Source organism: Vanessa tameamea, chromosome 9 (assembly GCF_037043105.1).
Source record: "Vanessa tameamea isolate UH-Manoa-2023 chromosome 9, ilVanTame1 primary haplotype, whole genome shotgun sequence".
NCBI classification, from domain to species: Eukaryota; Metazoa; Arthropoda; class Insecta; order Lepidoptera; family Nymphalidae; genus Vanessa; species Vanessa tameamea.
In genome coordinates, this window is record NC_087317.1 from 938,126 (window position 1) to 951,567 (window position 13,442).

The window sequence follows — 13,442 nt, forward strand, 5'->3', positions numbered from 1 at the left end:
ATGTCATGTTCAGTATTCTATGCGTATATTCGTATGAAATCACGTACGTGTAGAGCTCGTGAGAAATTTTGGATTTTCATGTATTGCTCTATTTGTACGCCTATCGAATTTGAGACTCATTACTAAATTCGTAACTTCCTAGGTCGTGTTTCTTACAACCGGTGGGGGACCGCCTGGATATTCAAGAACGTCTAGTATGCAGATTATTCAATTAGCCAACTGCCTCGACCAGGCATTTGATTGGAAACTTCCTCAGCTGAAACTAAAGCATAAATTGTTTCTATGTGGAACATAGCACTGGTAATCGATTCTAGCATAACACGTACTTGGAATGTTTGAACTATACCTAATTCGAATAGTTTTGACGTACGAAGTTCTAATAGACGATAGACGATCAACGATTTAAGGGATACATTTTATTATTATCTTCTGAAATATGTCAATTCAAAATCAAAATATAATCTATTTAATTAAGACGAATTCTTTTTATTCGTGTTATTTATAATTATTATTTATTCTGCATGGGAAACCAGTGAGTGGTTAGTCCACGCATAGATATAATATTTTATTGAGTAATACACCAATGATTTTTTAAAATGAGTTATTTTATTAATTGGCATAGCTGAAAATATTCGGGAATATTTATTATATAAGAACGTTACAAAGGAATACGGCATTTTTCAATATCAAAATAATAAATATTATATTGATCATTGTTGTAAGTATACTGTGACGTCAGTTACTATGTCAACATTATTATTGATAATGCCAAATCATTTGCCAGATCTAAATGTGAAAGACTGAAACCGATTAGTAAACTAGATTTTGGTTGCTAAAAATTTAGATAACGAGCAATAAATTAGTAATATAACTCTAATCCTCCCAGAACATACGTGACATTTTTGATACTGCTAAGATTTCTTAGAAACTATGTACTATGCGATGTTCAAAACTACAAATGTGTCTGTTATTAAAGTTACTCAAAATATAGGTCACGAGTCACCACTGCCGTTACGTTTTGTAGGCGATGACGTAACGACGGCACGGAGAGTAAAACTCATATAGACATCAGCCGGTCCGAATGGGATGAAAAAGGTAATACGAGATCTGAATCCGAATATAGGTTGAGATAGTTTTACGTCTATTTACGTACATATTTATGTCACATATTACTATGTCTTGAGGTAAACTTGTATCACCAAATTTTCGACTGCAAGGTCAATACATCTTTCCTGGGGTAGTCGATGGAATCGATGATGAAATCTCGTAAATAATTATTTGCTCATTTAAAAATAAATATTAATACAATGGCGTATTATTCTCTTGTAGAGAATTTGATTATATTCGAGTAGATGTTTAACGATCTTAATTAGATTTAACTTTCGTTGTTTTCATACGGGATTTATAAATTGAATATGATTACTACATGTAGGTATATCATGATTGTGGATCAAGAGCTACTTTTTTCCCGATTCCTGATAGAATCTACATTCCCAACTGGTAGAAGATATGTATATTCATATTTAATTAAGAACAGTGGAATATTTTACTTTAAATCTTATTTTTTAAAAGTACCAAATTGGTGCTTGGTGTTTTTTGTTCTTATTTTTTTTTCTTTCGAAGACGGCCAGTGTAGTTAGCGAGAATTATTTTTTATTATTGTTTCTTCCCTTACAATGCCGATATACAAAAAATAATGCGGCAATTTAATTGAGGAAACTATACACCAGCTCAGTTAGGGGCTTTTTTTTATATCGCTTGTATTTATAGCTCTATATATAAAAATCTACCCATGATATTTTCATTAAACATACTAATATAAACATAGGCAAGTCTGCTATTTTATAGGAATACAGTTACATCCGAAGCGGATCGATGTCCGGAAATTCCGGGATTCTGATACCGACGGTCGCTTCCTCGCTCTGATATGCTGATATACGAGGCGTATATTCTGTTGCAAACATTTTAAATCAATTCGTATAATCGAGAAATGAATATTTAGAAACCGGATAGAACCGAAAACACATCCGCGTTATTGTAGGTATTAATCTCTCTTGTGATTGCCGTGGCCGAAATCGCTTAGGAGGACATTAATAATTTAAATAATAATCACTGATGTAATTGGATCTATCTATTCGCCATGATAATATGCGAACGATAATTTTTCTCAACGATAACATGTTATTTGGGTTGTTGTTAGATCTTGCTGCATGGAATATAAACCAAAGAATACTCCGTGATGCTTTTTCTAAAACTGTACCAGTGACCTTCGACTTAAAATCCATGTGTTCTATCTGCTGGGTCAACTCGAGTCTGACGTATTTTTATTAAGTTAAAAGATTGGGAATTATGACTTAATTGTTAAGCGCAGTGTGTTATAAGTTTTATATAAAGACATTCGGTCCTGATCATACCTTATTTATTATTTTTCCCGATGCTTCGATGAGGTTACAACTGTCGTGCGTGCTCTCCAACGACGATTGTACGAGTTGTCTTCGTCTATCACTATTGAACTTTTGCTGCCTACTTTTTTTCATTCAGGCATTTTAATTTGGGATAATATAATTTTATCTCAAATTGTTAATGCTCATTACTCATGTTTTGAGTCTCATCATTAAAATATCAAAGTAAATTACCATAGCTCAAATATTTTAGCGCAGCTCGAAACGGAATGAAACGTATTTTATAAAGACGTAATTTATGTCTCAGAAAAAAAAGATCAATCATTATAATAGACGCCTGTTGAGATAATATTGCATGCTGTTTTTGCCTAATTAAAAGGATCGTTTAAATACATTAAATAAATGGATTACCTGCTTATTCCGAGGAAGTGTGTGTTGTTCATTATGCTAAATATCTATATTAAATTACGAATCGTCGTTCTGGAAATCCGGCGTGAAACATGACATTGTACGGGAAATTGGAAGAGAGAAACCTTTTTTATTATATATACGACGAAAATATGACATCACGCGTTTTATCACGTCAAGTTTTATTATTTATGTTGGTATTTATATAATTTATGTATCACTAGCTGAACCTGCGGCTTTACTCGCGCGAAATTTATACAACTTTACCTTTTAGGTGTGACACACAGAGCCACCCCTCATTTTACCCATATGTGAATTAAATAAATTAGTCTATATCCTTCCTCGGGACATAAACTATCTCCATAAAAAAAATTCACCTAAATCTGTTCAGTGGTTTAAGGATGAAGAGGTAACAGATAGTTACTTTCTACAGTTTGCAGATCAGGACATCATAGTTATTAAAAATTAGGAGTTTTACCATAAATTAATATACTATTTCGAACGGCTGATAATTTAACATATTCAGGTGAATTTTCACATATATTTTTGACCCGTATCAATAACATTGAGGATATTTATATTAGGATCTCCCAAAAGTTTTTTATTATAATAATCTTAAACTCTGTGTAAAAAGTAAATGTAGATCTTCTTGGCGAGCTTTTCTAATTAGCTCGTCGACCTTTCTGAAACAAGTTAAAATGAATAACATAACATCAAATTCAAACATATTTAGACTATCATTTTAATATTGTGATATTTATTATTATAAAGCTACTTGAAAGTGTAATGCAGTTTAAGATATAGGAAGATATGGCGGTTTGCCAACAGCGAAATGGCATGGACCATAAACGACGTTATTATTCAAAATAAAAATTGATATCCCTTTGTGCAAAATGTTTCACTGGGTTACTTAATAAACTATAAGTTTCAGTTAGTTTTTTAAATGTCAATCCACAATCATTTAAGATTTTGAGGGCCATCTGATGTTACCGCTGTGTAAGAAACATTCACCATTTTTTAACCTATCTTGGGTATTGAGAAATGGTGTCCTTTGTGCAAATTCTCAATTCACTCACCCTTCAAACTGGAACACAACAATACTAAATAGTATTGTCGTGAATACGTGAATTCCGGTCAAGTGAATATTGTTGGACCATTATACTGCGACCTGTTATGTTTGATACTCGTAGCTGACATTAATTTTCATCATACTCATTGTTACCGTCCATCAAAATATTAAATGGTTCTACGAACTCGATGTGTAAACAATGATCCATGATAGCCTATAGATCACTATCGGAGTGCATTATGTTCGGTGTGATTAATAATACGTTCAGTTTTGTTTATTATTTGTTATGGATTTTGCTACTATTTTATTATTAAATAATCTTTGTGTATTAAGATTTAATATGGAAGTATTACAGGTAACAATGCGTTTTGATTAGATTCATGTTAAAGCTAAAGGTTTTCTGAGGATATATTATGCTTTTGCGATTTGATTTTATAACGTTCAAACCCTGAGTCTTCACGTGCTTAATTTGTGTATTCTTTGAGTTAAATATCGTCAGGAAATCTGCATGTGTCGAATGTGCCTCATGTGTATCCACATTGGTGATTAGACTGTGCAATCCTGTCTGGGTAGGTAACATCCTATTTATATATTCTAGCGTCAAACCGTAATAAGTATTACATAATATAACAATAAGGCGAGTAAGCCAGTGTAACCAAAAGGCACCCGAAGAGAAGGATTTAGATACAGCTGGTTTTTAGTGGGTATCCTAGTGTGGAAGAGCTCATCAGACGCTTTATTTAAGGTATGGTTAATATTTGTTACAATACCCATGTCTGGCCAACCCAATTTCGAGCAGCGTGGAGGAAAAGTTCCTATCCATGTCGTTAAGAGCAGAGGAGTCCTTATTCCGATTAATGGACTACCGGACTACGGTTAACTTACTTCACTTTTATTTTAAGCTTGTAAGCGTTTGATTGATTTGGGTTATAAACTATAACGAGTTCATTAAATAAATAATTATTACACTGAAGATACATATATAATTAAATCGTTAACTGAAATAATAACCATTCAATTAATTATCAAAGGATAAAGGTCGCTTATATAATCGAGAGAGCGGCTCTTGACATTTTAAATGCCAAGCAATAAATCCCCAATCGCCATATGGGTTTCGAAATGACGTTCAAGACCGTGATTCATTGTGAGAACTAGGGCTGCTTTTGTTCGAGTGTAAGTGTAGTCGAAAACATTTGTGTATAATCTATTCCAATCGAAGAACGAGTAACCATAAACAAACCTTAGATTTACATGTTCCATGCGGTTTGTTAATAGCTCTGCTACATTATGCACTACAAACAGTTCTTGAGACGTATGTATAACTTAATATTTCAGTTCAATAATATTTCGCGTAACTACTTATATCCAGATTATACTTCAATTTTACTGGAACTGATGTTCGAAACGCCATTTTTATATCCATAAACAAAACATAGATTATTTAAGATTTAAGATCTTTGCTTGACCAAAATATCATAAAAAATAAATGTCTAAGTTGCTTTACTTCTTGGGATGGAATAATTTAATTTATGGAATAATATATTAATATAAAAATATATCACTAACATCAATTTTATCTTAACGTTACGAGGCGACAGATCGTCGCGTCTGTTGGGGCCTTTTTTCAGAATATACGTGTCAAGCTGTTTGACGTTTTAATGGGACCACTTAGGTGTTCTAGATTTAGTTCCATAAAAAGTGTGAGCTTTCCTTCGTGTCTAGGAATTGTAAACTTGTCTGACCGGTCCTGCGTTGAGTCAGAGTTTTCGTACTTGTTTTTTTTAAAGTATTTCTACCATATTCAGTGTGTCAGAACTACTTGATACATATTCATTGCCTTTAATTCAACGTGTTCGTGTTTTTGCGGTAAATCTTATTTATCTATATTATGGTTGAAATAGTATATGGAAAATCCATCAACTCGCATTGGAGCAGCGTGGTGGAATATGCTGCTAAGATTCTCCTCAAAAGGAGAGGAGGCCTTACCCCAGCAGTGGGAAATTTACAGGCTGTTAAAGTAGTATATGGAAGTCTAAGTCTGAGGTTGAATGTTTGTGTATTAATTGTGTGTTTTGAACACAATATGTTTGCCGGTCTAAGAAATTACACGTAATGCACATAAATAGATCTCTTCGTTTGCGATGATGCGTCCCTCCACGTTAAATTATTATCGTTCATATTCGTATCATTAGTATGAGTGAGTGACACTAGTGCTTACAGGAGATGTCTCTGTGTGCGTGACACGACTAAAAGTAAAGATCGCAAAAAATACAAATTAGATTATAAGTATCATTAATTATAATTTAATGCCAAGGAGCGCGCTTTCCTAAATGAACGGCTGTATTGGATTTCTGTTATTTTTACTATACTATTTTATTATTTGCAAGTTGTTTTTTTATTACTTTCTTAAAGTTTATTTTAAAAAAGCAGACGAGCCATCAGGCCTCTCATAGGAGTATTCCGACGGCCATCGGTACTGGAACTGTAAAAAATATTAATAATTTCATATAGCGTCAATTATTTATAACAGGTTAGTGGGTGGTATAAACGCAGACGGGCCCGTTCAGAGCTCACTTCAGAGTCACCGGTTGAAATATTTCATATTTCAATAAAAATGATTTGCGGATAGTAAAAAGGACTCGCTTTTTAATGTTCACAAGACCGAATATTAGAGTTTTATAAACCGTTAATTTTATTGCAGTAATGACTGAAACTGAAAATGACTGAATTTTTTTTTTTTTTTTTTTTTTTTTTTTTTTTTTTTTTTTTTTTTTTTTTTCTGTCTTTTCTCTCGTGTATGTACAATAAAGAGTTATTATTATTATTAAACTTGTAACTATGGCACCAAGTCAAAGCTCGAAAACGCTCGAGGCATAAAACGAAACTCATTGCTTTTTATGACGTAACCATTTTACCTTTTTAATAACAGCAGAGCGTTGAGACGGAGCCGGGAGGGCTAGTGGAGTTATAAAGCAAATACTTTACGAGCTCGTATTCGCTGAAGCACTTAAAATTTAATATTAGCTCCTTGGACACGCGCAGTTTAGATAGCCGAGTTTTAATAGGCCATATCGAATACTTGTGTTCGAACGCTTTGGGTGTTTCAGTCGGTTTTGACATGTGGGTTCCGATTGAAAATTTAATTGGATCAGAAATATACATTTATGTATTTATATTATTATGATTTGTTATGAGTTTATCAGCTGACGATTTGTGTTATCGTGTCTCTACTATGAATATTTAATACCGTCGAATAAAATAAATAATAAAAAAACAAACAAAAGCATAGTGTTCATTTTAATGCTTTTTGATACACTACGGCTAAAACGTAATAAGTGCTATTTAATTTTTCTAAACATTTCCAATTTTCTGTGCAATTTTTTTCCTGTAACAACCTTCTAGACGATAAATCAAATTGGTAAAGTCGTTGTTAATTTATGGCCTGACTGAGGGAAGTAAGGTATCATTTTTATCTATATAGATTTTTATGTATTTTTATAATAACTAAATAAATATGAGATACATTGGGAAAAATACAAACGACTTATGTCCTTTGTGTCTGTGACTTACTGGTTTACTCCATCCTTATAATCGGAACCCAGCAATGTGGCTTATTAATGTCGGTAGGATATACCGTCAAGGATAGAAATATCACTGTATGATATAAATCTTAACACAACCTCACCAGGAGAGCTCTAAACTTAATCACCAGATTAAGAGTGTATAAATGTTAACGAAGTATTGATTGTTTATGTCGATTAATTTTCCACCAACCCGCATTGGAGCAACGTGGTGGAATATGCTCCAAACCTTCTCCTCAGAGGGAGAGGAGGCCTTTAGTCCAGCAGTATGAAATTTACAGGCTGCTAATGTAATGTAAAAATGTCGATTAAGACTGAGGTTCCATCGTAACTGGCTGCACAAGATTTATTAGGACAGTTTTGAGTGCTTTAAAATCTCTCGTTCAAGTAAATAACTCATTGTAACATCTCTTGTTTCAGATATGCTCCCGGTAAAGGCCTGATCTCTTAGGTTATCGACAATATGGCGTCGTAAGCAGTGCAGTGTTATTTATAGCGGTGAGTTGAAGTTTATTTGTCTACCCATTGCCCTTCATTACGATTCAATGATCAAAAATATATCTTTATCTTCCCTTTGACAAATTCAGTGGTGCTTGCCTGGGTTTGAACCCGAAATCATCGCAAGCGTTCTAACCACTGGGCCATCTCGGCTCAATATTTTTTTTTATAACGGCTTTTAAATATAAATCGTCCTAAAATGCAATGGCCTTACTAATTGCCTCAATGCTAATCGATATATTTATATGTTTTAATTTAAATGTTGCTTTTAATCAAAATAGTTGAAAGCTAAGACTGATATTATATTTCATGTGAAGCAGTATAAACCTCAGTATTGTCCGTACGTAATGTAACTCAATATAGCGTGCGGACAGGTTTATATTAATGACTATATTTTGCATACAATGAATTATCCGATTTTTAAGCAATCGTTTCATTTTGGTCCGCTTTAATTGTTGTTTGTGTAATTAACGCGTATTTTAAATGAGTACTGTTCTGATAACGACAAACACTTTGCAATCGTACGAGGGCTAATTATTATTAAGGGTATTGTTTCAGACATAATCGATAATTTTCGATTCTCAATAGTGCTCGTTTTGGCGTCAAGGGGTCGTCCTTAGTGTTCGTGTTGCTTAAGGATTACATTCGACAATTTCTATATATACTAGTTCCCCGCGCGTGTTGTGTTTGTGGGTTCTAGGTATAAAAAGTTGCCTTCTCGGCCTCGGCAATTCAAGCTCGCTTCATACCGAATTTTAACAATTTCGGTTCTTTGGTTTACCCGTGAAAGCGTAACATACAGACAAACTGAGTTACTTTTGCATTTGTAATATTAGTATAAATGTTGTGGGTTATTTATATCCAGAATTACTTGATATTACCCGTAAATAAAAGGAGCCGAGATGGCCCAGTGGTTAGAACGCGTGCATCTTAACCGATGATTTCGGGTTCAAACCCAGGCAGGCACCACTGAATTTACATGTGCTTAATTTGTTTATAATTCATCTCGTGCTCGGCGGTGAAGGAAAACATCGTGAGGAAACCTGCATGTGTCTAATTTCAACGAAATTCTGCCACATGTGTATTCCACCAACCCGCATTGGAGCAGCGTGGTGGAATATGCTCCATACCTTCTCCTCAACGGGAGAGGAGGCCTTAGCCCAGCAGTGGGAAATTTACAGGCTGATTATGATTATGTACCCGTACATATTTATTTACCCAAATATTCCAGAAAATATAAGTGACGTGAATACTTAATGAATACTTTGAGTGATCATTTTAAACTTGATATGTTATCGGGTAGTTTAATAGATAAGGAAATGGTTTGATTCACGTGGGATACCTTGTATTGTAGTTAGAATTGCACTTGAAACATTAAGGACTGAGTTTGCCACGATGATACGTCGGTAATTGACAATTATTAAATTTGTTTTAATAAAGGGGTGATTATATGATTGGCTCCTTTCTGATTCTTGGATTGATGTCAAATTTTGTATAAATAAATGTTGATGCATCCATAGTAAGTTACTTAAAAAAAAATTGCTATCAGTGCTTCTGTCAAATATTAAGTAAAAAATGTATTAACAGTATTATTATTTAAGAATAATATTAAAAAATCGAAATACAATTGACACCACAAATTAATATTTATTCAATAGATTTATTATATTCTACGGTAATGCAAAGTTTGGGATGTCGGCCTCGTGGATTTCCTTTGATTTTTGCATAATTTAAATAATCAGTCCTTATGATGTTTATGAGCAATTAATTTAGTACTTTCTCTTTTGTCGTGGTAAAATGCAGCAACGTGGGACCTTAATTAACAGGATTAAATCGATTCCTTTTGCTCCGCACTTCAAATCCTATTGTTATGTCACACGTACGGTTCAAAGAGTCAATTATCTGACAATATAGTGTTTATGTTAGTAAAAATAGCTTGCAATGCACATTTTTTATTGTTTTTTTTTTTTAATAGTCGCGAGTATTCAATACAGTTAAAGTTAAACAAGCTTACTGCCGCATCTTGTGTAGATATTAAAAATATTATATGAGAAAATTCAACTTTTAACTTTGCCGATTCATTATTTCAAATCATTAGTTAAAACATTTATAAATAAAGCATGTTATTCAACACAAGATTGATACAGATGGTAAAAAGGCGTGGAGCTAATATTTGTAGATTTTCAAGCAGGATATATTATTTAATATATAATTGTATTTAACTAACATACCTTTGTATTTTAATTATTGGAAAAGAGTAACTACTGAGTTTCCTGCCGGTTTTCCTCAGTAGAATCTACATTCCGAACCGGTGCGGTGGTAGCTTAACTCAATATAGTTTTGTGAAATGACGATGATGACAAAAATGATTGTAAAAGCCTACTTGAATAAAGTATATTTTTATTTTGATTTGATGACTCATACTCTCCTTTCTAACCATTCAATCTACTAATACATTTTATTAATCCGATAGCGGACGGACGGATACATGCTATCTGTTATGGGACATTGTCGCTGTAAGAAATATCAAACCTTGGCAACTAAAATGTCATGTCCCTTGTGTCTGTAGTCAGTTGTAGTTGTTGTCATGTGTAGCATTGGGTACCCTGCACAAAGCCCTAGCGTAATTTTATAATGAAATGCATAACGTTATTTGTGAGATATTTACAGTTCATCAATCAGTGGCTTACTATCCGGTAATCATCCGGTAATCAGTCGTTTACCGGACGCATTGTCCTATTAATATAAATTTTAAGTACCATTTTGTTATCTAACGTTACATAATTTGCGTTAAGCGTATTTGGATACTAACTAAAAAGGGAAATTATATGCGATCTGACTTCATTCATGAAAATGATTATCTAATTATTACGATCGGTGAGATAAAAACGAGATGCTGATGCGTCAATGTGTGCGAGATGCGAATGTTTTTCTCAGCCAGATGTTACTGGCAGGGAATGCTAATTATAAGTTGTACAATGTCTACGCGCAGGCAAGGCCGGTGCTCATTAGAGACAGAATAAATTACTTTATGGACAATATATTGTTTTTCATCGATGTATATATTTTATTTGACACTAGTTTCCGCGGCTGGTACCACTTGCGATGTGTGTGGGAGGTGTTTAGGTATTCTCTGCCTTTTTCTGTACCTCCGATGTAGAGTGTGTAAATGCAAGATGTTTGGCTGAGAAGTTAAACGTAAAAGCGTAACAAACAAAATGCGACAGTACATTTATAATATTTGTTCGTTTTCGACAAAAAATGACAAATGTTTGAACAGCTGCTCACAAGGTTATCATATGTTTAACTGTTGAAAAAATGCAATGCGTTTTACGCGTGACACGTTGGTCGCATCCTGAAATATATGTAATAACGTTATGATTTTTTTTTGTCTTCATGTGCTGATAAGTCTTGGAACGAGTCGATTAGAAAAATTTCATTATTAAGAGAATACAGAAACTATAACATCAAAATTACTAAAGATGCCATACTGCGCCTTTACATTACGAAACGAAGGTCTCTCCTAAACTTTAAATCCATCTGTTTTCTGGTCGACGTATTGTTCATATAGTTAAGTGTACTTTGCATTATATACACATATGTGAATAGATAAGTATATAGGTATCTTATGTTCGCTCAGTCCCTCTTTTACTTAAGCTATTGATAGGAAGATAGTCGATGTTAAAATTAAAGTTAAATCAACGCGTAACAAGATGATCGGTGTAATGTTTGCCCTAACTGCATCAATCATCGTCAAGAAGAAACGGAACCAAGTTACTTGTATGTAATTAGTTACCACATAATTGTATCGGCAAACAATGACGTTATGTTATTAAGACTGGTACCGCCACAAGCGACAAGCGAGTAAAATACATTTCATTTTGTACACGAATTAAACTAATATAGGTACATAGAATAAATGTCTGTAAAACGGAGAAGTCGTATTTTAAATCTATACATATAATAAAATTGGAGTGTCTGTTGGTAATATAAAAATAACCGCTTTTTTCTGTATCTCTGTCTGTCTGTTTGTTCCGGTTAATCTCTGGAACGGCTGGTCCGATTTTGACGGGCCGATTTGGACTTTCACGGGCAGAAAGCTAACGTTATAAGTAGTAACTTAGGCTACAACAATTACTTTTTCGTTAAATTCAAACGCGCTCGAAATCGCTTTAATATTATTAAGTTTATATACATATACACAGCTAGTATATATGTATATTAACTTAATAATATTAGTATAGACTAGTTGGCGTTCGTAGCTTCGCTCGCGTTTTAGAGCAAGACTCAAACAGCGGTCTGTTTTCTTACTAGCTAATATTACTTACGCATTAGACATACTTAATTATTTTTAATGTAATGATATATGTATACATAATAAGTAATGTTATGACCATAGTCCTTGTTTATTTTCTAGGTGTCAGTGTGAGCGGCGGGGATGGGCGCGGCGGGCGTGTCAGACGAGTACTCGCCGCCACGGCTGGCGCGGCTGCTGCACGCGCTGCCGCACATCAACGTGACGCTGCACCGCGTCAACGATACTTTCGCGCCCAATTCGCCCATATACCTCGAGGTAAAGCCATTCAGCATTGTAAATGTACTAGGAATTTTCAATCCAGGTAGACCACGTGTAACTTTACCGAAGATAGAAGAAGTAGATAGGAGAACTGCTCCCACCTTTGCTTAAGTAACTATGGTTACATGCGCGCCTTAAATATTTAATTAATATGTTGCAAAATAAACGTACCCGTAACAATGGACGTTTTGCTAAGCATTGCGTGTTTTCATACTATCCTTATGGGTAGTGTTTACAAGATTGGTTTAAATAGGTTTAAATGGTTATTTTGTATTGAATTTGACGTGTGGGACTGGTAAGGTAAAATAGAGTTACATCATCTCATACAAACATCTTTACAAATAAAAGATTATTATATTACCTTCTAATCGTCTTTCAAGCCGCGGAGATGTCAGTTGTCAACAGTTTGGTTGTGGAATCCGAGTTTCAACAAACAAATGGTATTAGGTTTATAGCTACTGATGAATGATGTTGATTTATTCAACTTGTTCCAGAGCTTGGGGATCCTCGGCTCGATACCCGGCGCATGGCTCATCCTGACGCTGACGGTGCTCCTCATATACCTACTGACAAGATGTTGCGACAGAAAACAGCGACCGCCGAGAAGCATAACTGCACTCAAGGTAGATTTACTTTAAAACTTTCCAGTGCCTCGACGGTGCCTATCGATAGAATCTACATTCCGGATCTATTGACATTTAAATAGACATTTTGTAAACAGTGACGAGTAAACTAATATAGTCATAGGAGTCATCTTATGATTTTAAAATCGTCCTATATGAAACACTTATTTTTCTACAAATTTTTCAAGAATACTTGGTGATTTATGTAGTCAATGTTTCCAATTTTATATATTGCTCCGCTTGCGTAGCGTTCGGTCTATACCTTTGCGTGCAAACATTCGTATA

General features: G+C 34.2%; 1 protein-coding gene across 2 annotated transcripts in view; it reads left to right on the forward strand.

The window, feature by feature from the left end:
- Positions 1-13,442, forward strand: part of LOC113402847 (protein tweety-like) — a 77,729-nt gene that overhangs the window by 59,581 nt on the left and 4,706 nt on the right. For both annotated transcript variants that reach the window (XM_026643177.2, XM_026643178.2), the window contains exons 3-5: positions 7,881-7,958; positions 12,376-12,531; positions 13,029-13,157. In XM_026643177.2, the coding sequence (XP_026498962.1) occupies positions 12,397-12,531; positions 13,029-13,157 (264 nt within the window). In that variant the 5' untranslated portion in view covers positions 7,881-7,958; positions 12,376-12,396. The remainder of the gene's footprint in view (positions 1-7,880; positions 7,959-12,375; positions 12,532-13,028; positions 13,158-13,442) is intronic.